This window comes from Prionailurus viverrinus, chromosome D4 (assembly GCF_022837055.1).
Source record: "Prionailurus viverrinus isolate Anna chromosome D4, UM_Priviv_1.0, whole genome shotgun sequence".
Taxonomy (NCBI): Eukaryota; Metazoa; Chordata; class Mammalia; order Carnivora; family Felidae; genus Prionailurus; species Prionailurus viverrinus.
In genome coordinates this window covers 14,957,753-14,985,695 of record NC_062573.1, presented here as the reverse complement: position 1 = coordinate 14,985,695, position 27,943 = coordinate 14,957,753, and the positions used below count along the sequence as shown (strand labels likewise).

General features: G+C 35.4%; 1 protein-coding gene across 5 annotated transcripts in view; it reads left to right on the top strand.

Moving 5' to 3' along the window:
- Positions 1-27,943, top strand: part of KIAA1958 (KIAA1958 ortholog) — a 162,214-nt gene that overhangs the window by 105,200 nt on the left and 29,071 nt on the right. The window contains exon 3 of one of the 5 annotated variants that reach the window (XM_047829456.1): positions 8,299-8,382. The exons of 3 other annotated variants lie outside the window; for them this stretch is intronic. In XM_047829456.1, coding sequence (XP_047685412.1) covers positions 8,299-8,382 — 84 coding nt within the window. Of the gene's footprint in view, positions 1-8,298; positions 11,765-27,943 lie in introns of those variants that run through there. One more of the 5 variants, XM_047829454.1, reaches the window with a different exon arrangement.

The following is a 27,943-nucleotide window of genomic DNA, read 5'->3' as shown; positions in this document are numbered from 1 at the left end:
CTATTTAATCACAACTTCCTATATATAATAAGACCATTTTGCTCATCTCAATGCATGCTTTTTTTTCCATCAGTAACAATGACTCATTCAGCTTGCCTGCTGAATGATATGAACACTTATGAAAATTGGAAGTGATCTTTACAGAATCTTCGTTTGTGTTGAAAACAATTTTGTTTATCATTAGTATTAGATAAAAAATAGAACTATTTAGAATCCAAGTTCTATTTTTTACCACATACATTCAAACAAAATTTAATAAAATTTGGCTACTGAGTTTTTGATGAATGACAAAATCTTCAGGAATGTAACTCTTCTTCACGGAGTAGATTCATGTGATGAGAATGCATTCAGTGAACATTTATGGGATCCCTGTTAAGTGCTAGGCACCAGGTTAGGGACTAAAAGTTGCAGCAATCTCATTCATATGTAAAGAACTGGATCTGAATTCCAGCTTCTTTTTAAAATAACTTCAAAATAAGAAACAGAAACAAACATTCTCTTAAATTAAACTATAAGTCTTCTGCTAGAACCACAGTATACAAAGAAAGACTGCCAGATGCAGTGATCTGTTAGGGATTTGAACATGACACTGCGAGACACGTGACTGTAGATCTCAGATGGAGGTGTGAGAACTGTTTTCCACCTAGGATGATACATGCTGAGCAGTAAAATTAACAGTCACTTTTGAAGAACTGGCATGGGGGTGTTTGGGTTGGTCTTGAGAGCTTCCCTGGGCCCTGTTTGACACCAGAGAATAGCAGAGGAGGCAGGACTGAGTCAAGAAACACAAATACACTTGCCATCTTTGTGGGAGGTGGTCTGTCAGTGTGATAAGGCAGTGGAGATATACTTGAATTTATGGCTTGAAAGGGCACACTGTGTACCAGAAAAAAGATGGGTGTACAATGATCAGCACTGAGATATAGTCTAGTAACCTTACTGCCCTTCACAGATAAAGAAATCATTTAGATACTATTTGGGCAGACCCCTGCCCAAAAAAGCAATCAAGAGACCTATAAGGGAGAAAGACTATGCTGACCATTGACTTTTCTATGCTAGCAATGAATTCTACACAATACTTGAGCAATGCTGCTATTGTCCAGGGTGTGTGGGAGGGCGGGGAGTATGAGTGGAGAGTCTTGTACCTAGTCAAACTGTTGTTCATGTTGTTCAGTTATAAAGACAATAAAAGCTTAAAGACATACTAAAAAATTCAAGACCTCAGGAAAATATCGTTTTCATAAGTACTTTCTGATTAAGCTGTTAGAGGACAAACTTTAACTAACTGAAGGAGACTGGCAAAACACTGGTGGTAAGCATTGATTCTGTATATTTAATTGCAAAATTGAGAACAAAATGTAGAAATTATTATTAAAAACAATTGTATCAATTATTTTATAAATACTTATAGTAAGTATCATAAGCCACAACAATGTAGAAGTGTATAATTTTTCAAAAGTTGGGAGGGCACAGGAGAGAGAATGTGGGAAATAGTATAAACGAAGATTCAAAAGATATTACTTAAAGCTACCAATTCAGGTAGTAGGGTATTCAGATTGAAGGTATAAAGGTAACACTAGAAGAACTAAACTAAACAGTAGAATAAAAGCTAACAATTATAAGGACCAAGAAAAATAATAAAATTGAAAATGATTAGTTGGAGGAAGAAATGTAAGTATATGGCATGTTAATTTTGACATTGCTTGTAGTGGGGTATCAATATATGTTGTATAAAAATAGAGGATTTGTGATATGCAGAGTTATCAAAATAATGATAACCACTAGAAAAATTAACAAGAGAACATAAACTGGAAGAGGTTTTCTTTACTCCTAAAAGGAGATGACTGGAATAGACGGTCACTTTTCCACCTCTGGCTGTTGTTATCCTGCTTGTGGATGAAGCCAACACAAGGAAGACGGTTCAGCCAAGAAAAAGAGGAGCTGAGCAAGAGCCCTGATACAATAGTCAAAACAGATCCTGGCATATATTATGATCACAAGAACTAAGATTAAATGAAACAAATAGAAATGAGAAAATTAAGAGAGTAGATCCTAAAAGTTCTCACCATGAGGAGAAATTTCTTTTCTTTTTATTGTATCCATATGAGGTGATGGATTTTAACTAAACCTATTGTGATAATCATTTCACAATATATGTAATTCAAAACATTATTCTGTAATGTATAAACTTACACAGTGATATATGTCAATTATTTCTCAATAAAACTGGGAAAAAGTCTATACATTAATGTGTAGTATGCAAAATAAATACAACTAATATTAAAACAAAGAAATGAGATAAACTCAGTGTTGACTCTAAAAGTGGATCACAAACCAAAACCCAACGATATCTTATGCAGGTGTTATTGTCATCAAAGAATATATGCATTTCTAAAAATCATTTTGCAAATGGCACACTAAAAAATGACAGAGCTTGGGGCTCCTGGGTGGCTCAGTGGGTTGAGCATCTGACTTCAGCTCTGGTCATGATCTCACAGTTTGTGGGTTCAACCTCCACTTCGGGCTCTGTGTTGACAGCTCAGCTTCGGATTCTGTGTCTCGCGCTCTCTCTGCTCTTCCCCCACTCATGCTCTGCCTATCTCTCCTTCAAAAATAAATAAACATAAAAAAACTTTTTTTTAAATGACCACTTTTGGGAGAGACTATTCAAAGCCTATGCAACTTTGTAATCAAGTCACTAACCAACCAAACTAATTCTAATAAAAATACTTCAATAGTTTAAAAGACATGATAGACTTCTAATAAATAGTGACGTCCTACAACAAATACAGGAATTTGCTGCAAAAAAAAAAAAGTTTTAAAGGTCCAGTTATGTGAATAATGAGCCACTGTCACTGCTATTGTTAACAGTAGGATGACTATCTAGAAAAATACCAAGTTGGCGCCTACTTTTTGCACCAAAATAAATTCAGGCAATTAAATATTTAAAGAGTAAAAATGAAATTTTAATGAAATAAAATGAAAATGGAAAATGAAATAAAAATGTTTTAGAAGAAAACATAAGAGAACTGTTTTATGGCTTCATAGTGGGGAAAACATCTCTAAGTATACCACAAAATATAAAAAACATTTAACAGAGGTAAGTTCAATACCATAAGTGTGTAATAGTCACAAATACAAAGGTGAACTAAAAAAAAGTATATACTTATCCACATACACATCATTATATGTAACACAAAGAGCTAAATGTAATAATGATAACGTTAAGTAAATGATATAATAAATATTAAGACTAAATATAAAAAAAGACTAAATATAAATGAAAAGTCCTAAATGTATCTGTAGCCCCTATAAGTCAGTATAAAAAAAGAAAATGGGCAGAGGCCAAAAAAAATCCACAGAAAGAAAATGAAAAAATATAAGGGGCTAATAAGTATTTGAAAGAAATATTCAATCTTATTTATCATAAAAGAAATGCAAAATAAAACCTTAATATATTTTACCAATTAAATAAGCAAAGATTAAGAAGTTTGATAATACATTATATCTAGGAAGGTGTGATTAAACCATCATTCTTATACCTTATGGAAGTATAAATTGATACAACATATATACATATAGGGCAATAGCAATATAGCATTTTCACTTTGGAAATTAATTCTGTGTATATACTCACTCATATATGGGGAATGTCACGTATACAAGGATACCCATTGTAGCATTGTTTGTAATAGCAAAAGGATAGAAATAATTCAAATGTCCATCAATAGAGAATTAGGAGATTAGATAAATGTATTATGGTGTATCCATAGAAGAACTTTACAGCTATTAGATTGGGGCAAATATGTATGCAGTGGTATGGAGCTATCTTTAATACACCATAATGGTAAAAAGCAGAGTGTAGAATAGGATGTAGAGTATATTCCACCCCCCTACTTGAAAGACAAAAAATAAGTGTTTGTGCATAGGAAAAATCTCAAAAATTATACCCAATTGATTGGTAATACTGGTTGCCATGCAGAGGGAAACAAGGAGATGGGATGGAAGGGTGACTCACTTTCACTCTATACCCATATGTAACTTAGGTACTGTACCTACTGTATTGCCTGGTCAAAATTTATTAATTTACTAAAATCAAATGAATCATGGTCCATATTGAAAAAAATTAATCTTAATTTTTATCTAGAACGTACAGGTGGCTGTTTAGTGGATGGCAGATCGAAATGTGAAAAATAAAACTAAAGCCCTCGGAAGAAATAGATCTTCCATTACTTTGGAATAAGCACGATTTTTTTAAATAAGATGCAAAAAGCATGTACCATAAAAGAAAAAATTGATAACTGGGCTATATTAGGATTCGAAATCTTACTCATTAAAAACACCATTAGGAAAGTGAAAAGGCAAGCCACAGATTGGGAAGAAGATATTTGTGTTATGTGTATCTGATAAAGACTCAAAATTTGTGAAAACCTCTTGCAAACAGTAAGAAAAGGGCAGACAAAAGGGCAACAGAAAAAATGACTTAAACAGGCATTCCACAAAGAGAATATTCAAATGACCAATAAACCTATAAAGAGGTGTTCGACTTTATTAGTCATCAGGGAAATGAAAATTAAGACTACAGTGCAGTACCACCCACACCCAGCAGAATGGCTTAAATAAAGAAAGACTACTTAGTTGTTGCTGAAGATACGGAGCAACCTGAACTCTCACATACTCAAGTTTGTGAAAGTAAATTGGTACAACCACTCTGGAAAATTGTCTGTCAGTATCTATTAAAGCTGAACCTATGATTTCCTTTGGCCCAGTAATTCCACTTCTAAGTAAACACCTGACATGATCATTTCATACAATGTTCATAAAAATTTCATTGGAAATAGCCCCAAACTGAAAACTACCCAAATGCCTGATAGAGTGGAAACAAAAATTGTGATATAGTCACACAATGGAATGTGTGTAATGTACCCACAGCAATGAGGGTAAATTATCTACAACTACAAAACAATATGGATGAAACTCACAATGCTGAACAAAAGAAGCCAGATACAAAAGAGTTCATCCTCTTAAGATTCCATTCATATTAGTTACAATAGTAGACCAGACAGTTGTATTCTGTTTCATCAGAATAGCTGTTATTTTTGATGAGAGGGAGTAACTGGAAGAAGGGGACATGAGAAAGACCTCTGGGATGCTGGTGGTGGTCTTTTTCTTGATCCGGATACTGGATTCAATTTGTGAAAATTAATTGCATGCACTTAATGACTAGTATACTTTATTGTATGTATGTTATACCTAATAAAAAGTTTTTAAAAAGAATTGGATCAGAAGTTTTTCTAAAACTAGAGATAAAAACAAGATAAATGTAACAGTTTTATATTTTATTATCAATCTTTTCTGGTCTTTTTTGATTGTATAATTAGCTGAAAACTATTACTTGACTTTAAGGCCATTTACTTCCCCCTATTCGTGCAAAATGAATAAGGGTTTCTCTACTCTTCCCCCTCCTTTTGTGGTGCATTTCAGGCTATTAAGAAAGGAGTTTTTAGTTTCTTTTTTTTTTTTTCCCTGTAGATGTGTAATGGCTCTCAACTAAAGATTGAGGCCAAGTAGAAAGAGGAGGAAGTCTTATTTTAACTCTTTTACTCACATACCCCTCAAAAGAACTTTGAAAAAACTATCCATTTAAATGGACACCCAAAGGTTTTCAACAGTTTATTTTTATAAAAAAGAGGGAGAAAATGTTGAATATTTTATGAAATGAAGATGAGGATTGACTGTAACTACAAATAATGTTTCATGTGTATGAAATAGTTATTGAGCATCTTATGAACAAAAGCATGCTGAGTCTGAAAGAACTGAATAGAGTTTTAAGCTTCTATCTTGAACATCCTGGTAGTCCTGCAGAATAGTCCATTTCCAGTGAAAAGAACCAACCTTACTAACCTATAACCCCTTCAGAAGTCCTAAATTCACCCCAGTTCAGGCCCAAATACCCTCTTTCCGATGGCAAATTTCACCTATATAAGAATATGTATAAGAACAAAGGACAAGACATGCTATGGGTTTAATCATCAATGTATAAGTTTTGTTTGCCTCCTCAAAGTCTTTTGCACCCCAGAATATGTACCATATGAGATTGGGGATGGCAACATTTGCAAACTCAGTCTTCATCTCAGACAAGTAAGTTTTATAAAACATTCTGTGTGAAACTTGAGAAACTAGAAATTTTTTCCCTAAAGTTGTCCATGACTGTTTATTTCTTAGAAAGTCTCTGAGGTTTGAAGACCACTGTGATGGATATTTAAACAATTAGCCAGAATGAACAGCTGTGCTGGCCCCTTTGGCTTTACATGTAAACAGCCAGGGAAGCCAGCCAGCATGGTAAAAGGTTACATGCAAAGTGTGCCTTCCATCTTTTTGAGGGAAAGATACACATCTTTATTGGTGATATATAAACAGTTTTAACTGCAAGAAAATAGCATAATCAAAAGTCAAGTCTAACGAAGTATAAAATACACTTTTGTATATTGAATTTTAGAAATATGATCCTTCAAAAACATGCCTGTAAAAATATCTAATTAGGTAGTCTAGTGAATTTTAGTTCATTTTGTTTTATAAAGTTATGAGGATTTTGGTAATTACACTTTAGAATGTCATTTTAAAATAACATACTTATTCATAAATGTGTATAGTAATACAAAAAGTGTATTTTCTGAATAAAATTCAGTTTATTAGAATTCTTATTATTGTATGTGGTTATTTACAAAGACTTCCAATGAGCAACCTTACAAACTAAAATTTTCCTAAATAAGATAAATAGGATAAACAAAATATTTTACCTTTATACTGTAAAATCAGAAATTACATTTTTATGTTGTTTTAAACTAAGCTTGATGCTTGCCTCTCAACAATCAATAGGATAGCCAAGTTTTCTATTGTGTGGTTTCATTTTTAGAATTTCTCTTTTTGAGTTACACCCATGTCTGACATAGTGATTTTTGACAAAACATTTTTATTGTTACTATTGAGTCCAAATTTAAATTACATACTACTGAAAGGAAACCATTTAGATGATATCACTGAACTTAATAAAAAAAAATTGAGTAAAAAATAGAATAGGGTTTCCATCATAACACATAAACACTAGAACTTTGTTTCTCAAGGGAGTTTCTCTCAAACCTCCTCCTGGGCATGGATTCCTGCCAGCTGGGAATCTGCTATTGATCAAGCATCCTGAGCAATCCTGAAGCACACTCAAGTGTGAGAACTGGTACTCTAGAGCAACATCACTTAACCGTGGATGATCCATAATGAGAAGAAGCAATTCTAGTTCTTGGTGGAAGAGTATAAATAATAAATAAAATGATTTGTCCAAGAGATACATCCCTTTCCTTACATCTGGATTGTAGTAACCTAATTCAAAATTCGTTGTCCTGTTTGTTACACTTCAGAAGTTTTATCCTCGTTACTTTTTTATTTAAAAAAAATTTTTTTTGATGTTTATTTTTGAGAGGAAGAGAATGAACACGAGCAGGGGAGGGGCAGAGAGAGGGAGACACCGAATCTGAAGCAGGCTCCAGGCTCTGAGTCATTAGCACAGAGCCCCAATGCAGGACTCAAACCTGCAGGACTCAAACCTGAGCCGTGAGATCATGACCTGAGCCAAAGTCAGACACTTAACCAACTGAATCACTCAGGCGCCCCTATCCTCATTACTTTACAAAATACCGAATATGTTACCACTTCTTACAAATAGCCCTGCAATTACACACAGAATATTTATAAATTGTGTTAACCTAAATTGCCATAAAGTGTTGAATTAACTACTGCAAATCATCTGGTAACTTTTAAATATAGATCTCTAGTGATGTGCTAAATAACAAATTTGAATATTTAGTTAATTCAATAAAATGGAACCAGTACAACCTCTGGTTTCACAAATGAAGTGATTCAAAATGAGTGTGTCAGCTTTAATGGGGCCCTTGCACACTGCAGTAGGATGAACACATTTTTTTCCCTTGCATTCTTCCTAAAACAAAGGCTGTTTCTAAACTCACTCCTCCCACAAACTTTCATGCACAAAGCTTATGTGCCAGTGACACAAGAAGCTCATTTTGATTGTAATGGGCCATACCCTTGTCTAGTACATCATTTGTGAAACTGAAGTTGGCTATTATAATGCAGCAGGTATGTAAATAACATTTGTAAGTGATCTCTATAAAATGGATTCCTTCTTTCCCTTTTCATTATAAGAGGAAACTTTATTTCAGAGTAGAAAGTGCATTGTCTGAACTCATCAACACCCTCTCTATCCCTCCCCTCCCCAATTTGTTGCAGACCAGGATGAAAGAGCAGCTGAGCTCAGCAGGGAGCAGAATGAGAAAACCATCCGGAGCACGCAGACTGCGCTCCGCAATTTCCGCGAGTTCCTCATCTCCAAGTATCCTTCTGAAACAAGAGAGATTTATGTCATCCCTTGCAAGGAGTTGGATGCCTACCTGGCCTCTTTCTTTGTGGATGCCAGGCAGAAGGATGGGTCCGAGTATGAACCCAACAGCTTGGCCAATTACCAGTGTGGACTTGAACGGTACCTAAAAGAACACAGGTATGGCTACAGTATTACGAGGGATAAGGAATTCAAGCGTTCCCAAGAGGCCCTGAAACAGAAGCAGATTGAACTCCGCTGCAAAGGAAAAGGAAATAAGCCACACAAGTCCATGAAGCTCACCTTTGCTGATGAGCTCATTCTGCGGAAAAGAGGACTGCTGAGCCGCTATAATCCTGAGGGTCTTCTCAACCTTGTGTGGCTCAACAACACAAAAGCTTTTGGGCACTGCACAGGATTCCATGGATCTACCTTGAAGTGGGGTGATATCCGGCTCCGGGTAACAGAAACGGGGCTGGAGTACTTAGAGTGGATGGGTCAAGACACTGGTGACCTGAATGCCAAAACCAAGAGAGGGGGGACGGACTCTCGTGTGTATGCCACCCAGCATGCCCCACAGACCTGCCCCGTACAGGACTATAAAGAGTATGCCCAGCGGCGACCTCCTGCCATGCGCTACGAGGATGCTCCTTTCTACCTGTCCATCAAGCCAGTGGTGAACTTGGCAGCTCTGCATTGGTATAACTGCCAAGCCCTCGGCAAGAACAAGCTGGCCAAGATGGTGAAGACCATGTGTGAGAAGGGCAACATCCCCGGCAGGAAGACCAATTTCAGCGTGTATCAGAGCTGCAGCACCTTGTCTGAGGCCCAGAGCAACCAGCTGGTGCTTATCTGTAACAATCTGAGCCAGCAGGCTGCACAGTCAGTGGCCGGGCACTCCAACAGTGGCAATTTCATCGTCTCTGCCTCTTATGACTCTTCCTCAGACACTGCTTGACCAGGTGTCCTGAGCAAGACCCCAGCTTGGTTACTGTGTCCAGAGAAACTGTGGTTATACACTGCTTCTCGTTTCCTTTCCTCGGCCCTCAGTGTTAACTTTATAAAAATATAAATATATAATATATTTTTCTTTTTACAAATAAGCCAATGGAGATAGTTTAGTATTGCTAACATAGTATTTATAGGCTTAACACAAATGTACTTGTGGGTGATTAAATGTAATTACTGTTATAGCCGTTACAAAACCATAGTGGTTCTCAGGCAATACAAAGTAGAGAAGGAATTCCGTTTTTTAAAAAACTGTCAGAAAAGTAACTGAAAGTCGTCCTAGACATGTGTGTCCTCAACGCCTGCTTTTCCTTCCCACCCCACCTCTCATTTTGAGTCTAGTTAATAAATGGCTTTATTTTTTTAAGTTTTAAAATTTTATATTAATCAGGAGGAAACAATACTAGCTCTGCTGCTTACACAGAATTATATTCAGTCAGATCCAGAATATGAGAGTGTTGACATAAGCTCTACAAATTATTTACATATTTTTTTTAGCTGAATTAGAATTTTAGCTCCTGTGCCTCTTTTTTGTAATATCTGAAAATCTAGATGTTTAGGTAACATCTTTTCTTTTGAGGGCAATAAAGGTGCCATTCTTTTTGAAAGATGTATAATTTTTAAATAATATGCAAAGTCCAATATTGTGGCAAAAAAGACTGTTAACAGCTCTTTACTGTTGTGCTTGAACCTGGATAGATTTTTTTTGTTCCCTAAGAAATCAGTTTAAATGAAGTGTGATTTTCAGATTTACAAAACTACCAAAGCTTTCAAAATGTTCCCAAGCATTAGACTGTATATCAAACATAAAGAGAAGGTAGAGAATGGGAGAGTCTTATTAAAAATCTGGAAGCGCTAGTCAGGACAACAAAAGAGGACTACTCTTCAAAGCCCAAACCCCCTGAATTATTTATTTATAAGCATTAAACTTCAGTCTCTTTTCCCTAGGAGATTACTTAACTCTGTAGTTGAGATCAAAAGAATATTGACACTCATTTTGGGTAACAACATTTTGTTAATGGATTTAGCTGAATTCAAAGCATTCTTGAAAATGTGCAGTTTCTAGTAAATATAAATTTATCTGTGATACCCTGCAATTATAATAATAATAATTTTGGTTAAACAACTCTTTGTGGTGGTTTTCCCAAGGTCTTTATTTTCAAGTCTTAAAGCCTGTGGTGTATTTTTAGTTAAGATCCTTCAATAACAACATAAATTTAGACATTAGGGTGACAATGAAGTTGAGCTTGGTTCCTGTCCTGTATAATCATTAACACATAGAAAATCTGAATCTTAATTGCTTTGTTGGATTCTGTTGGGAAGTATTTGTTCTTTAAGGCAACCTCTTAATTCACATTAGCTAGAAGGGTAGGTGGTATTTTATGTGTTAACTTATTGTACAACGAGTTCAGGTTTCATTTTTATATGCCTTCCTAAATCATCACAAAAGCTGAGGTTTCCCTTGGCTTGGTAGTTTTTTTCAACACCAAGTCATAAACACATAAAGACTCATTCCTCTATATGGTGACCTTTCCTTTGGTTCACGAATAGAAAGTCTTCTGTGGACTTTTTGTGGTGGAATCAACTTCATTTCGTGACTTTTCCTCCATAGAGAGGCATCCAGAAATAAGAGAGAGTGGAAGATATCTTGCTTTATTTTTTTTTTGTATTAATGATGGCAGCCACCATTTTTTAACTAGTGTGTATGCCAGCTCTGTGTCAAGTGACTTACATGCATCATTTATATAATAGTTACTAACTGTGTGAAAATTAGAAAATTTAGGTAAGCATAAAGAGCACAAACACTCATAAATCTGCTGGCCCAAATAACCACTGTTAATATTTTAGTAAATATTTCTTTAGATATTTCAATACATATGTATTTATTTCTGTACACATCTTTCATCCTTTCAATCCTTGAAAAGCTTAGTTATCTTCATTTTATGTTGAGATCAAGACAAATCAGTTATTGTTAAGGAAATGGTACTGTCTTCTGACTTGAGTTTTTTCTGTTTATCTTCCTTAGTTCCAACTCAGAGTCAGTTTCCAGTGATTTGAGCCAGAAATGGGGACACAGTGTTTTCCCATCTCTCAAGGCTATCTGATTAGAAGGAATGCTGAGTGACCTTTCATGATGGCACACTGTGTCCCCTGGTGCCCCTTCTTCTGTTCATTTTGAGCCACAGGGCCTCTTTCTCCCAGTTCCCTTTACAAAACTTTCCTTATTCTATAACCTTGTTTGTAAGTGCACAGGACAGCCTACTATAAAAGAACTCTTAAAAAAAATTTTTTTTAATGTTTGTTTATTTTTGAGAGAGAAAGAGTATGAGTGGGGGAGGGGCAGAGTGAGAGGGAGACAAAGAATCTGAAACAGGCTCCAGGCTCTAAGCTGTCAGCACAGAGCCTGACCTGGGGCTTGAACTCAAGAACTGCAAGATCATGACCTGAGCCAAAGTCAGAAGCTTAACCAACTAAGCCACCTAGGTGCCAATAAGGCTGTTCTTAATGGGTTACCTCTCGTTTAAAAAAAAAAAAAAGGTTTTTGTGAAACACTTAAAATGTGTGCATTTTATTTTTGCATTGACATACTTTTAAAAATTCTTAATATGTTTTTGACAGCAAAGTAAGTTTGTCATGAGGAAGAAGGGCAGCGAGGATGTACTGAGAAAGCAGAATTAGGGAATTTTGCATTCCTATTTGTGTTGATTAAGGCACTACAATGAAAATCTCTCCTATTTCATTCTATTGCATTTTCTTTTTTTTTTTTTATGAAATTTATTGTCAAATTGGTTTCCATACAACACCCAGTGCTCATCCCAAAAGGTGCCCTCCTCAATACCCATCACCCACCCTCCCCTCCCTCCCACCCCCATCAACCCTCAGTTTGTTCTCAGTTTTTAACAGTCTCTATTGCATTTTCATTCAGAAGAACACAAATTGAGAATGTAAATTACTTTTTTATTTATTTTTATTTTGCTTTGATAACTCAAACCAAATGGGAACATTGTGACATTAGATTTAGAAAGCTTTTCTGAAGAATGGCTTGGTAGAAGTTTAGCTGAATTACAGTATCTCTTTGCATTAATGGAATTATGAAAAATTATCTGCAACTACCTCTAAATTTTGTGTTTTTATATAAACAATACTGAAGACATGCTATTGCCAGATGCCATTTTCATTGTTACTTTAATTTAAAAGAAGTTATGTTCATACTGTGGCACTGGTACATGCCAAAATATCATTCATGTGCTTTCGTGAAAATTCAGCAGTCCAGCACGTGTTCACTACAACTAAATGTGCTGCCTTTCCAGTCAATCCTGTGATTCATACAAAAACCATAAAACCATATTTGCAAGGTTTACATTTTTAAGTCAGTGTAATGCCACGTAAGGAATTCTCCAGTGCTCCTCACATGACTCTGAAAGGTTTGCACTGTCTACAACAAAAGTGTCAAGCCCATCTGTCAGCATTTGAGGGGAGATAGCTGCAAAATTCAGTCTTTCTTCTATATTCATGTGAGTGACTGTTGAAAACCTTGGATGGTAGCAATTGTTTTTAAAACCATAATATCTGAAAAGATTAGAGAAATTCAGGATGTTAATCCAACAGAGCTTATTCTTAAAATTCCATTTATTCTCCTAGTTAGTAGGGGTGGTCTGAATATGGTTTGTAATACGCCAGCTACTTAAAATATTTTTCTAGATCTTTTCCCTGTGTTAAATTTTCCCTATGTCAATTCACTTTCCCCTGTGTTAAATCACTTCCCAGAGCAGTAAACAATAGTCTGAAAATTTTCTAGAGTAGATCAGGTCTCTTTGGTTTTTCATTTAGATCATTGTTAGCTGAAACTTTCATCACATTAACTGATCTCAGTCATATGGCTTAGCTTTTAAGATGTCATGACATCAAATAACTTTCACTGAGAGAGAATTTACAGCCATATCAACAGATATTTGAACACCTATTGTCCAGACACTGGGAGGGGTACAAAGATGTGTAAAACAGTCCCTACCCTCAAAGAATTTATAAAAGATACTGTAATAAAAGTTTCATTTCATTTTTGAGAGCTCACCAAAAAAGTCTCTGCCGATACTCTTTTTGCATCATTTCCCGAATTTGTACTCATACAGTTTGTCTATTATTCAGCCACTGAATATGTTGGTTTGCTGTGGAATACATAACACTGCTTTGAGTATTTTGACGAGAATCTTCCTTAGAGCCTGTTTTAAAACCAATATGAAGGCAGCCACTCCTGCACCATCTATTGGGTTCACATAGGTGCACACATGTCCAAGAATGTGCAGATTACCATCACTATCGTTTACTGAGTACTTAACAGTATGCCAGAGTAGTAAGTGCTTCTGTAAGCTGTTTCACTTAATTCTCACAATAGTCCTGAGGGTAAGTGTGATTATTTCTCCTTCATAAATGAGGAAATCACGGAAGTCAAATGGGTTGCCCATATCACAGCTACTACATAAGAGCATCCGGATCTGAAACCAGATCCAGATCCTATTAAGTTCTGTCCTTTTCGGCTGAGGCAGCTTGTTCACAAGGTGATTTGCTGTGCATCTGTGGACTCTGAAGTGATAAATTATACATGAAATCCCTAGTGTAATAAAATCATCAATATTCATTCAATTCCAAATTGAGAGCAGTGCCATCACCTGGCATGTTTGTTGGTACAACATTGTTTAGGCCTCATTATTTTAATTATTTTGATATAGGACATTTGGCAGTTTGTTTCTCCCCTGGCCATGAGTAGAGAGCATAAGTCTGTGTCACTTTTTAAAGGACACTTAACTTTTTCATGGAGGTGAGTGTGTATACAAGTAATTATATTTTAAAAAGTGATTTCCATTTGTTTTTACCCCCAAATAAACCAAAAACTCAATTTTAAGAGAGTTCCTCATAAATCAGATAGGGAAAGGGAAGGTTGGGCTCTTAAGCCCAAAAACCAGTATTGCCAGCCACCAGTTACTGAGCATTGATTGCCGGTCTGCCAGGGAGTTTGATCTTGCCTGCAAATTTGGTGCCAGCAAATAAACAATATTTAATTTTTTTAATGTCTATTTATTTTAGACAGAGACAGAGCACAAGAGGGGAAGAGAGGGAGACACAGAATCTGAAGCACACTCCAGGCTCTGAGTTGTCAGCACAGAGCCTGACGTGGGGCTTGAGCCCATGAGCTGTGAGATCATGACCTGAGTTGAAGTTGGATGCTCAACCAACTGAGCCACCCAACCCCCACCCCCGACAATATTTGATAGAAGAATTTGTTGTTAATATTTTGGTTTCTTATCTATCGAGATTGTTTTTGGGGTGCCTGGCTGGTTCAAGTCAGTTAAGCCTGTGGCTCTCGATCTCAGGCTTGTGAGTTCAAGCCCCACGTTGGTTGTGGAGCCTACTTAACAAACAAACAAACAAACAAACAAACAAATAAATAAAGATTGTTTTTAACAAAATTTTTGAAGAAAAATACTATCCTTACGAGTCTCAGAATTAGAGATAGACCAAAATCATTCAGATTTTCTCTAGTTAGCTATCTCCATAGTTCAACATATTAGAGGCAAACACTTCTGATTTTAATCAGGCTTCTTGTGACTGGTTTTCTCTATCTATAGGAAAGGAATATTTTGATCTGTATTTCTCTAACCAAAATAGAGCTATAATACTTAGCATCTATAAATAAAGACTCTACTATGTGATAAAGGAAATAAATTTCCAAGCCTAGCGGAGAAGTCAAGAGGAGTGTATGATAATTTATTGCAATAAGCTAATTTTTAAAAGGTTCATTTATGAAAAAAAATGTTATAAACACTAAGGAATTAACAAGTTCTCTACCAATTAGTTTTAATAGATTTTTTTCTCAAATAGAATTCCTTTATATCAGATCTTGGCATATTACCATATGATAAGGTACAGATAGAGAGTTGCTTATTAAGAAACATACCATTGGCAACGGGATCCTCAGTTGTTTTTGTTTTTCCCTTAATGCATGGAATTCAACATTGCTTCTCTTCCCTGCTCAGATCTGGCTGAGATGAAATGAATGCATTTTCACAAGGCAAAGTGATGAAGACAGGATGATTTTAAGAGATCCTTGCCATAGAATATAACTGGGACATAAATATACTCCATATATCATCTTTGGTTAATGTATTTCTAATGATATAAAACAGAAAAGGGGTTGATATTGGCAAACTGCCAACAACTCTGATTTCACTTCTAATCAGAGAAAAGGAAGTTAATAAAAATTTATCATGCTTCATCCTATTTGTAAATTAATCAGATGGAGGGAAACACCTAGGTTGGTATGAAAGATTGCATTATTTTTAAAAGACAACATTTTAATACAATTGAGTTGGTTTCTAAACCATGACTTTGTTGAATTACACTCAGTATTAATGAAGTCAGTATTAATTTGATCAGAATATTAATTAGGTCAGAATATTAATGTGAACCATCATCTTTGCTGAATTATAATCCTAGAGGCTGACCAAGAGAACCTCGAGTCCAGTGCTTTTCAGTGCTATGAAGAATAGGAGTCACCATGTCCTCTTGGGAGTAGAGGACAAGGAGGTCAAGGAGTAGAGATTGCAAAGGGAGTCCTCACGCTGATTCCCCAGGAATTCTCATGTTCCCTATGCCCCTACCTTCCTATTTTGAGACTCACTAGACTGAATGAGCTACTACCTCTATGACACATCCTTCACATGGGGAGTCTGGAAAATAAGATTGGAAACATCTAACCTAATCTACCCCTCTTTTTTATAGAAGAGAGGAACAGTCCTAGAGACATTAGATGAATGCCCAGGTGTACACACCTTGTCAGAACCAGAACTAGAACCTAGGCACCCTGACTTCTAATCCATAGATCAGAGTTTAGGGAGGGAAAACAACCCTGCGTTTCCACTGAGAAAGAGTATCCTTTTCTTGTTTTCAAAATTGTTTTTAAGCCCTCAATCAAGTTTCTATTAGAAGTAGATTCAAGCTGCTAGTTTCCAAATAGGCTATTTTTACATGTGAATTGTCACTTTTCATTGTATAGTGTTATATCTTGATTTTAGCAACTTCTTTTTGAAATATGATAGAATAATCTCTAAATGTAATCATTTTTTTTAAATTTTTTTTTCAACGTTTATTTATTTTGGGACAGAGAGAGACAGAGCATGAACGGGGGAGGGGCAGAGAGAGAGGGAGATACAGAATCGGAAACAGGCTCCAGGCTCCGAGCCATCAGCCCAGAGCCTGACGCGGGGCTCGAACTCACGGACCGCGAGATCGTGACCTGGCTCAAGTCGGACGCTTAACCGACTGCGCCACCCAGGTGCCCCTAAATGTAATCATTTTTTAACAAGCATCTCTCCCCATTCATACTTAGTTTTCATTTACAGAGGGAAAACAAACTACAGTTTTCAAGTATATGAATTCCAATTATAGATCATGAACTAAAAAGTAACTTTTTGTTTATTGTGACACTCATTTGCATATCCAGCTTCATAGTATCTATATTATTAGTTTCGAATGCAGTCTATAATATCCTTTTTTATTCTATGGAAAGGTTAAAATATCATCTTGAAGGTTTGAGATGTATCTTCAATCCAAAGGATCAAAGTTCTGTCAACATAATTAGGATGTTTCTGAAGTGAATTTAGTTAAAGATAGGGAAGAAAGAGAAAATGGGAACTAATGGAAGACCTATAGCAGGAAGATGTAAAAATACAAAGTATTTATAAATTCTCTGATTATCCTGCTTGTTCTTCTAAAAAAGAATTCAAGCATAAATGAAAAATTTTCACAAATTTTTATTTTACAAATTATATTTACCAGATTATAGTTGAAGAAAAAAGGTGAAATTCTAGGATTTTTTTTTTAAGTACAGTGGAATTGTCTTTTGAATGCAGTGTTGAATTTTGCTAGACTTCTAATGTTCTCCTTTGTATTACACTGGAATTAGAGAGTATTTTTACCATGGTACATCCATTTCAAAGAGCTTTGAAAATGCTTTGGTATAATTTATTTATTTGTGGTAAGTAGAATTAGGAAGACATCAGCAATATAGAACCTTAACAGTAATTGCGCATACTGTATTTAAGTGATTTTTATGTCTGTTTACTTTCTGTAATTCTTACATTTTATAAATCAAATAACTTAGTATACTTCCACTAGAAATTAATTTATAATGGATTATTTATACTGGATGAAGTAGCAGGTCCATTTTAGTATTAATCCACCCAGATTAACTTTATCTAACTGAATTTTTATACAGTTCATTATATTACAACTTTTTAAATAGCATTTATAACAAAAGAACTTTTGTTTTATAAAGTATTTGTTACAAAAAAACCCCATCTTGCCAAAAACCATTACAATTTCTATGCATTGTGTAATATTCAGTGATGTCACTGTTGAGATTTGCATGTTGTTATAGGTGCCCTTTCCTATCTGTGTTTGTGATGTTTATGTGGAATTGTTAACCATTGCTGCTATCACTTATTGTAGCTAAACTGAAGAACTGTGCTAAGAGGCTGTGCCAGTCAACAGTTGTATGTGTGACTTGTGAAAATGTGTACTTAGTTGTTTAATATTTTGAGCCAGCACTTAGTGGCCTCTACGGAAGGAAATATTGTAGTTGTCAAGTGGTGCCAACTTCAGCATCTTGTTTCATATGTGTAAATTCCACGTTAAATTTTCTTCCATACTTTCCCCCAACTCTTTGAAAGGAAATGTTTGCAAAAAGAGAAAGTAAGAATTTTTAGCTTTTTCGGTACTCCTCCCACCTCAAATCTATTTTGTTCTTCTGATACTTGAACACCTTACAGAAAAATCCTATGGAATGACAATGTAGCAGCTTAATTTACTTTTATCTGGTTATTTCTATCCAGGTAAATGATGTAATAACAGAACTATGAGGTGCCTACATCATTTTTGTTGGTTATCCTGGCTTATTGTTTGAATTAGTTTTAATAAGAATTTTTAGCTTTTCAAATTTATTTATTAGGGACTGTGGAAGTCTCAGAGTTCCCAAATAATTAACTTTTATATTCAGCATTCACATGGGCTTTATAACCTATTTGGCTGCCTTATGACCATCAGAATTTTTTCATACCCACCTGTCGTTAGTTTTTCCTAGTATTTACATCTTGTGTCAGTATTTCCAAACAAACCCTGCAATTCGAGAGAAAAGTGGATGAATTCTATGTTTTGTTAAAATTCAACATGGGGGAAATATTATACATTTATACTCAAACTGGAAGGGAAACAGTCATAAAATGTTAAAGAAAAGTAGGCTATGTTCTTAAGAGCATTTTAATACCAACATGTCAAAATTCCTTGCTTAGTGCAGGGTTTCATTCTGTCTGCTCAATGGGTTTATAATTATGAGATTTCTTTAATCTCCTGAGTTATGTAGAGGCTTTTTGTGTGACTGTCAGATACATGGTGACAGCCAATGCTGTATTTGGAAACATTGCTGCTGAAATTGCTGATTTAATTTTAAGAATATTAAAACTAATTCATCAAGGCCCCTGCCACTCCTTTGCTTAAAGGAAAAGAAAGGCAGATTTTAATTGTGAGCCTTTTCTCCAGAATATGCTTTAAACATTTACCCCTCAATGGAGGTGATAAAGCAATAAAAGGAAACTCAATTATGTATGTTCTAAAGAAGTTCTGCCCTTGTCCAGTGGCCTCCAGAACAACACTAAAGTATTTCTTGATTCCTGCATTGGGGGTTTTCAGGTGAGGTGTTTATACATAGAATTTCTTTTATATTTTGGACACCAAAGATTATGGCATGATAGATCATGATGATTAATGGTTTCTATTAGATAGCTGTGGGCACGTTTATTTGAATCCTGCTCTTGGATTTTTTTTTCCCATTTTGGATCTTCTTTACATTTTGTATGTCTGTCCTAAGGCCCTTATGCCCAGGGCAACTTTTAAGTAATACATATGTATTTATTAGGTTTCTAATTTATATAGTATATTTCCATCATGACTTTAAAACCTTTTTTCACTGCTAAAATTAGACCTAGATTTGCCAGATAGCCCCCTTTTTCGTTGTAATCTGAAAATGTAAATGTAACCCCATAGGCCTGAAACCTGGTAAGAGAATGACTGGAAGCATTTTGGATTCAACAGAATCACTTAAATCACTCATTTATCTGTTCAAATGAAGAACTTTGGTTGCTTATTAGAATGAATGCTGTGTTCAACTTAAATAAGATCTTCCTTATGAAGATTTCTTTCATTCTACCACTTAGAGGTTAATTGGGAATAAAAAGGTAGATTTATCAATGTATTCAGTATAATTTAACTCCAGACACTTGTTTAAAACAGAAATATAGCCACCACAGTGAATACTTAGAAAAATGTTATGAAAAATGGTACTGTTCTTTGAAGATACATTTATTACTCCCCCCACCCATTTGGTAGAGTGTCATTTTTGATATATTTTCCGGCCACTTGACTTTTAACTGACTTACGTGAAAAAAAGCACATGTGTGCCTGATGTTCATTCTAATCATATTTTAAAATTCTCTTTTAAACTGCTGCAGTTATAATTTGTGAAAGAGGAGAAAGGTGAATTGAAATGGAGGGAAATTTCTGTTAATATGTTAAAATGTGTGACTTTGATGCTCTTGGTTAATCCTCTGCCAGTTGATATTTGTATTAATATGATAGACCTTTTTTTGTTAATAAGAATATACTGTTGGCTTCATCTTTATTTTGCTGCTCACTGCGTTTCACACTACAATGTTTTCATCTTTTTCAGCTCACTGTTTTTGCTTCATATTTGTCTGTGTACTTGTGCTCTAAATAAAATTCTAGTTTTATGTCCCAGTGGCTTATTCCATTGTGTGTATATTGGCCTCTAACGTCGTGTAATTTTCTTTTGCTTTCAGTATTTGTTGATACAGCCTAAAACCTATGGAAGTAAGAAAAAACATCCAATAAAATCAGCTAATGAGCATCCGTGATGTCTCCATAATGAGAGCATGCTTTAGTCACAGTATTTTGTCTGTATTTGGATATGACCAGTCTTCCTTCACTTAATAAATGGTTTTCTGCAAAGCTGGCTGGCTGCTCTTTGTAGCTAAAACAAACGTTTTTAAAAACATAGCCTCATTTTGAAAAAAAAAAAAAAAATTGTCCTGGTCACTGTGCCTTAGGCCCCAGGATATAGTCAATGAATATCAGGTGTTGTTTCTAACCGCTGTGGAGGGGAAATCTTGGAAGAGAGTCATTTCTACATGTGTGCGTTCATATGCAGCCCATAGGGTAGGGAAGACACTTTAGAACAGCTGAATTAATCCTATGCTTCCTGGAGCCCCAGGTCCAAAAGTCCTATTAATGAAACAGAAGGCTCCACTGCAAACTCCTTGTCTGTGAGCTCTGTCAGCCAGTTGTATGAAAGTTACACCCAGCAAAGTAGATGTCAGGTTCCGGACTTCCTAGTTTTTAAGAAAGTCTTTTTGGTCATAATTCTCCATGTGCCATTTTTTGCATTTAGCTTATTTGATGACATTCTTTGAGCAGAATAGGAATGGGTATTCAAAATGATTATCACTTCAGACATCTTTGTTATGTCACTAAAATTAATAGAGAAAAATGTTAAAATAAAAAACCAGAAAAACCAGAAAATATAATGTTCCTTATCCCAGTCATTGGTTTTGCCAAAATGCAAATGTATTTATTTCATGTCTATGAATAATCCACCAGTCTTTACTCATAGAAAGCTGAATATTGCAGGGACACCTGGGTGGCTTAGCCGGTTGAGCGTCCAACTTCGGCTCCGGTCACAATCTCACAGTTTGTGGGTTTGAGCCCTGTGTTGGGCTCCCGGCTGACAGCTCAAAGCCTGGAGCCTGCTTCAGATTCTGTGTCTCCTTCTCTCTCTGCCCCTCCCCAACTTATGCTCTGTCTCTCTCTCTCTGTTTCTCTCTCTCTCTCTCAAAAATATGGAAACATTAAAATTTTTTTAAATAAAAAAAAAGTGAATATTGCAAATAGAAACAACAGCTTTATTTTTGCGTGATAGTATTTTAAATTGTATTAAAGTTACTTTATCAGTAGTTGTAACTTAGTTTATGTGTTCTTGGTACTTCAAGAAACAAGAAACTCACCTTTAAATTTGTTTACAAGTTACACATTTAAAATGGGACAAATTAGGGGCGCCTAGGGGCACCAGTTGGTTAAGGGTCCAACTTTGACTCAGGTCATGATCTCACAGTCTGTGGATTTGAGCCCCGTGTCAGGCTCTGTGCTAACAGCTTGGAGCCTGGAGCCTGCTTCGGATTCTGTGTCTCCCATCTTTTTCTGCCCTTCCCCTGCTTGCACTCTTATCTCTCTCTCAAAAATAAACATTAAAAAAAATTTTTTTAATGAAATAAAATCGGACAAATTTTATTTCCCCAATAGAGGAAGAATATTAGAATTCAAACTGAGTAATATTTAGCCTACAACTCAGAAAATATTTTTTTTAATTTTATTTAATTTATTCATAATTATCTTTTCTGAAAAGACATCAAGTAACTAAAATGGCTCATATGTACAAAATACTTAATGTTGGTGATACATCATCTGAAAAGATTATGTTGAAAGCAAACATTTAGTTTGGTGGCAAGCATCCTCAGGCCAAACTACTGTTTTTTAAAAGAGCATATTTTCTTTATTACAGTTAATAATGCTTTTAAAATGTAAAGGCAATAAATAAATACTAATTGTGAACAATTTGACAAATACTGATAAGTAGAATAGGAAATAAAAATCACAGGAATTTTACTACCCATAAAAACAACTTTTAACATTTTGGTGTTTTATTTTCTAATTCTTATGCTTAGATGCCCTTCAAAAGTTGTAGTAAAAAAACAATGTAGTCAAACTGTATTTACTGTTTTGTACATTTGGAAAAGATCTTTAGCCGTTGATTTTTTTGTCTTGTTTTATTTTATTTTATTTTGAGAGAGACAGAGACAGAGCACAAGCAGGGGAGGGGCTGAGAGAGAGGGAGACACACAATATGAAGCAGGTTCGAGCTGTCAGCCTGGACCCACAGACCATGGATGGGATCATGACCTGAGCCAAAGTCAGACGCTCAACCCATTGAGCCGCCCAGGCGCCCTGGATCGTTAGCCTTTGAAAGTGTGATTATCATATAGTTACATAGCTTTCCATTGCATAGTAGTACCAAAATCTAGCTTACAATGCTTTTGTTGGCTTGGATTTGTATCCAGTTTTTCCCTGTTACACATTTGCCTTCAAGAACATCCTTGAGCATACATTTTTGTGCAAATCTATGATTAGGTGTCCAGCATAAATTTCTACAAGAGGAATTCCTGGGTCAAATAAAAAACATTTATTTTTCCTGCATGTACATTTCCAAAATCCTAGTCATTTTTATGACTGGCAAAAATAATTATTCATATTATAAAGCTTAAAAGTCGCACAGAGCTAAATACTTACAAGGTGATATGTATCCTTACCCTTCCAATTTTTTTTTCTAAACTCTAGTGCAATTTCCCCCTATCTGAGCCAATACTTAGATATAGACCTTTTTATATTTTTGCCAGTCTGATAAATGAAATACATCCTCTTTTGATTATAAGGTCTTATTATTATTAATGCTTTTGTTGTTTGTATTTCTTCTATGAATAATTGCCTGTCACATCCTGGGCCCATTTTCTAGTGAGTTATCTTTTTCCAATTGATTTAAGGAAGATTTTCATATGTACTTTGTCACTTTATGTGTTATAAGTATTTCTCCAGGTCTGTTTATTGTCTTTTAAAATTTATTCAATGCAGAACTTTTGAATTTTTATGTCATCTGATTTGTTAATCTATTTTTTATAGCTCTGGGCTGTATCATGCTGAGAAAGGCTTTTCTTACTCCCAAAATCATGGAAATTTTCTTCTTTATGGAAAGAGCCTTTTGAAAAAAGATCCATTTGGAAATGCGTTGTGTGTGGTATGAAATAGGAATCTAAATTTGCTTTTGTTTTTGTTTTTCCAACTCAATAGCTTATTATCTCAATGCATTTATTGAAGAGTCCATCCTTTCCCCAGTAATTCGTATTGGAGCCTTTTTTATCGACTCAATTTGCATATTTACACAGACGTCTTTTGGACTTTCTTCTATAGCACTGATCTATTTGTCTTTTTCTTTACCAGAACTTAAACTATAAATTATTGCAGTGTTATAGTACATGTTTATTTCTTTCAGGGCAAAGCCTCCCAGTTATTTTCAAAATTGCCTTCCTTTTCTTATGCATTTACTCTCCTAGAGAAACTTTAGAATCAACCTGACCAGTAATAACAAAAGGGAGGGATTTTAATTGGAATTACACCACATCAAAGATTACTTGAAGAAATTAAACATCTTTATAATGTTGAACCTTCCCATCCAGATACATGTTATGACTCTTCATTTATTAGGTTTATATATTTTTAATTTTAAGGATTTTTGAAAGTTTTCTTACTGAATTTTATAAACATAAAAGTACACAAATAGTTAATGTACAGTTTGATTAATTTTTTATGAAGCAAGCTTATTGCTGTAACATAGAACATTACTGAACCCCATAAAATTCCCTCACGTGCCCTGCCTTAGTTACCTCCCTAAGATAACCGCTATGTTAAGAGTCACTTTATCTGTTTTCAGATTATATAAGGGAACGATTTCAATATACTGTGTTGTGTCTGGACTCTTTTGTTTAACCTCGTGTTTGTTGGCTTCATCCATATTTTTCATGTTAGTTGATTCCAGTACTTATTCCTTGTCATTATTATAAATAATGACATTATTATACAATAAATTATTGTATAAATATTTTATAATTTAAAATGCATTCTATTATGGACTTAGGGATATTTCCAGTTCAGGGCTTTCTCTCATTGTGCTTTTATGAACACTCATATGCCTTTCAGTAAACATGTACCTATTTCTGTTGGGTGTATACTCAGGTGTAGGATTGCTGGATCATAGAATATTTGTGTGTTCTGGGGCACCTGAGTGCTTAATCGGTTAAGCATCTGACTCTTGCTTTCAGCTCAAGTCATGATCTAATGGTTTATGAGATTGAGCCCTGTGAAAGGCTCTGTGCTGACAGCATGGAGCCTGCTTGGATTCTCTCTCCCTCTCTCTCTGCTCCTCACCCTCTCACACATGCATGCTTTCTCAAAAATAAACATTAAAAAAAAAAGAATATTTGTGTGTTCAACTTTAGTAGATACTACCAATTAGTTTCCAAAGTGCTTGTGCAAGTGCCACTCCTACCAGCTGAGTGGGAGTATTCTTGTCACTCCACCTCCTCACCAATGCTTGATATTTGCAGATTTTGTTTTTCATTTTAGACATTTTGGTGAATACATTTTAACTTACATTTCCTGAAATATTAATGGTATTTCTTATTTTATGCAGTGTCCATTCAATTTGTCCATTTTTAATGGGACTAGCTGCCTTCTAATTGGTTTGTTATAGATACACCCTTCAGATATATCTTCTCCCACCATGTGGCTTCCCTTTGCACCCTCCAAATGGTGCATTTTAATAAATGTCTTTTTAATTTTAATGATTCAATTTGTCAATCATTTAGTTTTGGGGTAATATTACTGATATTCTATTAAAAATATGTCGCGGGGCACCTGGGTGGCTCAGTTGGTTAAGTATCCAACTTCAAGGCTTATGGGTTTTGTCAGGCTCTGTGCTGACAGCTCAGAGCCTGGAGCCTGCTTCAGATTCTGTGTCTCCCTTTCTCTGCCCCTTCCCCACTTGCACTCTGTCTCTTTATCCCTCTCAAAAATAAAAAAAAAAAACATGGGGCACCTGGGTGGCTCAGTCATTTGTGCATCTGACTTCGGCTCAGGTCATGATATCGCTGTTTGTGAGTTTGAGCCCTGCATTGGGCTCTGTGCTGATAGCTGGGAGCCTGGAGCCTGCTTCAGATTCTGTGTCTCCCTCTCTCTCTGCCCCTCCCCTGCTTGTGCTCTGTCTCTCTCTGTCTCTTAAAATGAATAAATGTAAAAAAATTTTTTTTAATAAATAAAAAAAAACATTAAAAACAATTTTTTAAAATATGTAGCTACCCCAAAGTCATAACAATGGTCTCCTATGTTTTTTTTCTAGAAGCTTTATTGTTTAACCATTCATATTTAGGTCATAATCCATTTGGAATTGTTGTTTGTTTGTGGTGTGAAGTAGGCATTCAGTTGGCTCATATTATGTAAGGATTTTTGTGTGTTTATGGGCTGTGTTGGCTTGTAATTTTCTTTTATTGTATTGTTCTTGTTATATTTTTAATAGAAAAGTTATGCTGCCCTATAAAAGAAAATGAGTATTATTCTCTCATTTTCTGTCACTAGCAGAGTTTTTAGGTTTAGCATTATGTATTCCTTAAACGTTAAAAGAATTTGCTAGTGAAATCCATCTGAACCTGAAGGGTTTTTTGTGCTATTTTAATTTTTAAAAATGTTTTATTTATTTTTGAGAGTGAGAGAGACACAGTACTAGCAGGGGAGGGGCAGAGACAGAGGGAGACAGAATCTGAAGCAGGCTCCAGGCTCTGAGCTGTCAGCACAGAGCCCAACACAGGACTTGAACCTGTGAACAGCGACATCATGACCTGAAGTCAGATGCCTAACTGACTGAGCCACCCAGGCACCCCTTTTTTGTGATATTTTAAATTATAGAGTCAATATCTTTAATGGGTGTAGTACTATTTAAATTTTACATTTCTTGTTCAGTTTTAGTAAGTTGTGGCTTTTCTAGATATTTGTGCATTTTGTCCAAATTTTCAAATTTATTGGCATCAAATTGTTCATAATATCTTTTTACTGTCTTTTTAATATCTGTAGGATCTGTAGTGATAACACCTGTTTCATTCTTGCTATAGCAATTTGTGTCTTCTCTCATTTTTTATACCAGTTTATTAATTTTGTTAGTCTTTTCCAATCTTTTTGGCATTACTTTTTTTTAATTGTAAATTTCCTATTTCATTGATTTCTAATATATGTATTATTACCTTCTTTCTACTTCTTTGAGTATATATGTTATTCTTTTTATAATTTCCTAGTACAGTTGATATTCAACCTTTCTTCCTTCCTAATCTCTGCATTCAATGCTATCATTTTCTCTATAGGTACTGCAAAAAGTGCATCTCACAACTTTGACATGTATATTATTGTTATCATTCAGTTTGAAATATTTTCTAATTCCCATTGAGTTTTTTTCCATTCATCAGGGGTTTATTTAAAAGCATAATATTGCTTAATTGTCAAAAGTTATCTTCTTGTAATTGATTTATATTTTAATTTTGCTGATATTCTGCATGATTTAATCCTTTGGAATGTGGAAATTGGCTTTAGGTCGTAGCATTTCTATTTTGGTAAAAGTGCCATGTATCTTTGAAAAGAATGTGTTTTCTGAAGTTGTTAGATATGTGGCTCTTTGTCTATCAATTAAGTACAGTTTGATACTTGCATTGTTTAAGTCTTCTATATCTTTACTGTTTTCTGTGTGTGCTTATTTTGTTGATTATGGAAAAGGATATATTAAAATGTTAGTTGTAGATTTGCCTATATCTTTTTAAAATTCTTACAACTTTAGCTTTTTATATTTTGCAGCTATGTGATTCGATCTATAGAAATTTAGGATTGTTATATCTTTCTGTTGAATTTTATAACATTTCTCTTTAGGGGTGCCTAGGTGGCTCAGTCAGTTAAGTGTCTGATTCTTGATTTAGGCTCAGGTCATGATCTCACAGTTTGTGAGTATGAGTCCTGCATCAGGCTTGCACTGACAGTGTGGAGCTGGCTTGGATTCTCTCTCTCCTTCTCTCTCTGCCTCTCCCCTGCAGGTGTGCATTCTCCCACTCTCAAATAAATAAACCTTAAAAAAGGTCTCTTTATTTTTAGTAATACTTGTTGCCTTAAAGTCTGTTTTGTCTGATAGATAGCTATACCAGCCTTCTTTTCTTTATTGTTTATATGGTATATCTTTTTTTCATCCTTTTGCTTTCAACCTTTCTACCCCGTTTATTCCTATGTGTAAGGGACACGTAGCTGAGTTTTGTTTATCCAGACTGACATCACTTATCTTTTTTTTTCAACGTTTATTTATTTTTGGGACAGAGAGAGACAGAGCATGAACGGGGGAGGGGCAGAGAGAGAGGGAGACACAGAATCGGAAACAGGCTCCAGGCCCCGAGCCATCAGCCCAGAGCCCGACGTGGGGCTGGAACTCACGGACCGCGAGATCGTGACCTGGCTGAAGTCGGACGCTTAACCGACTGCACCACCCAGGCGCCCCGACATCACTTATCTTTTAATTGAAATATTGATCCTGTAATAATTGATACTTTTAGGTGTAAATATATCCTAGGAGCACCTGGGTCGCTCGGTTGGTTAAGCATCCAACTCTTGATATGAGCTCAAGTCATGATCTCACAGTTTGTGAGTTTGAGCCCTGCATCAGGTTCTGCACTGACAGTGCAGAGCCTGCTTGGGATTCTCTCTCCCCCTCTCTGCCTCTCCTGTGCACACGCTCTCTCA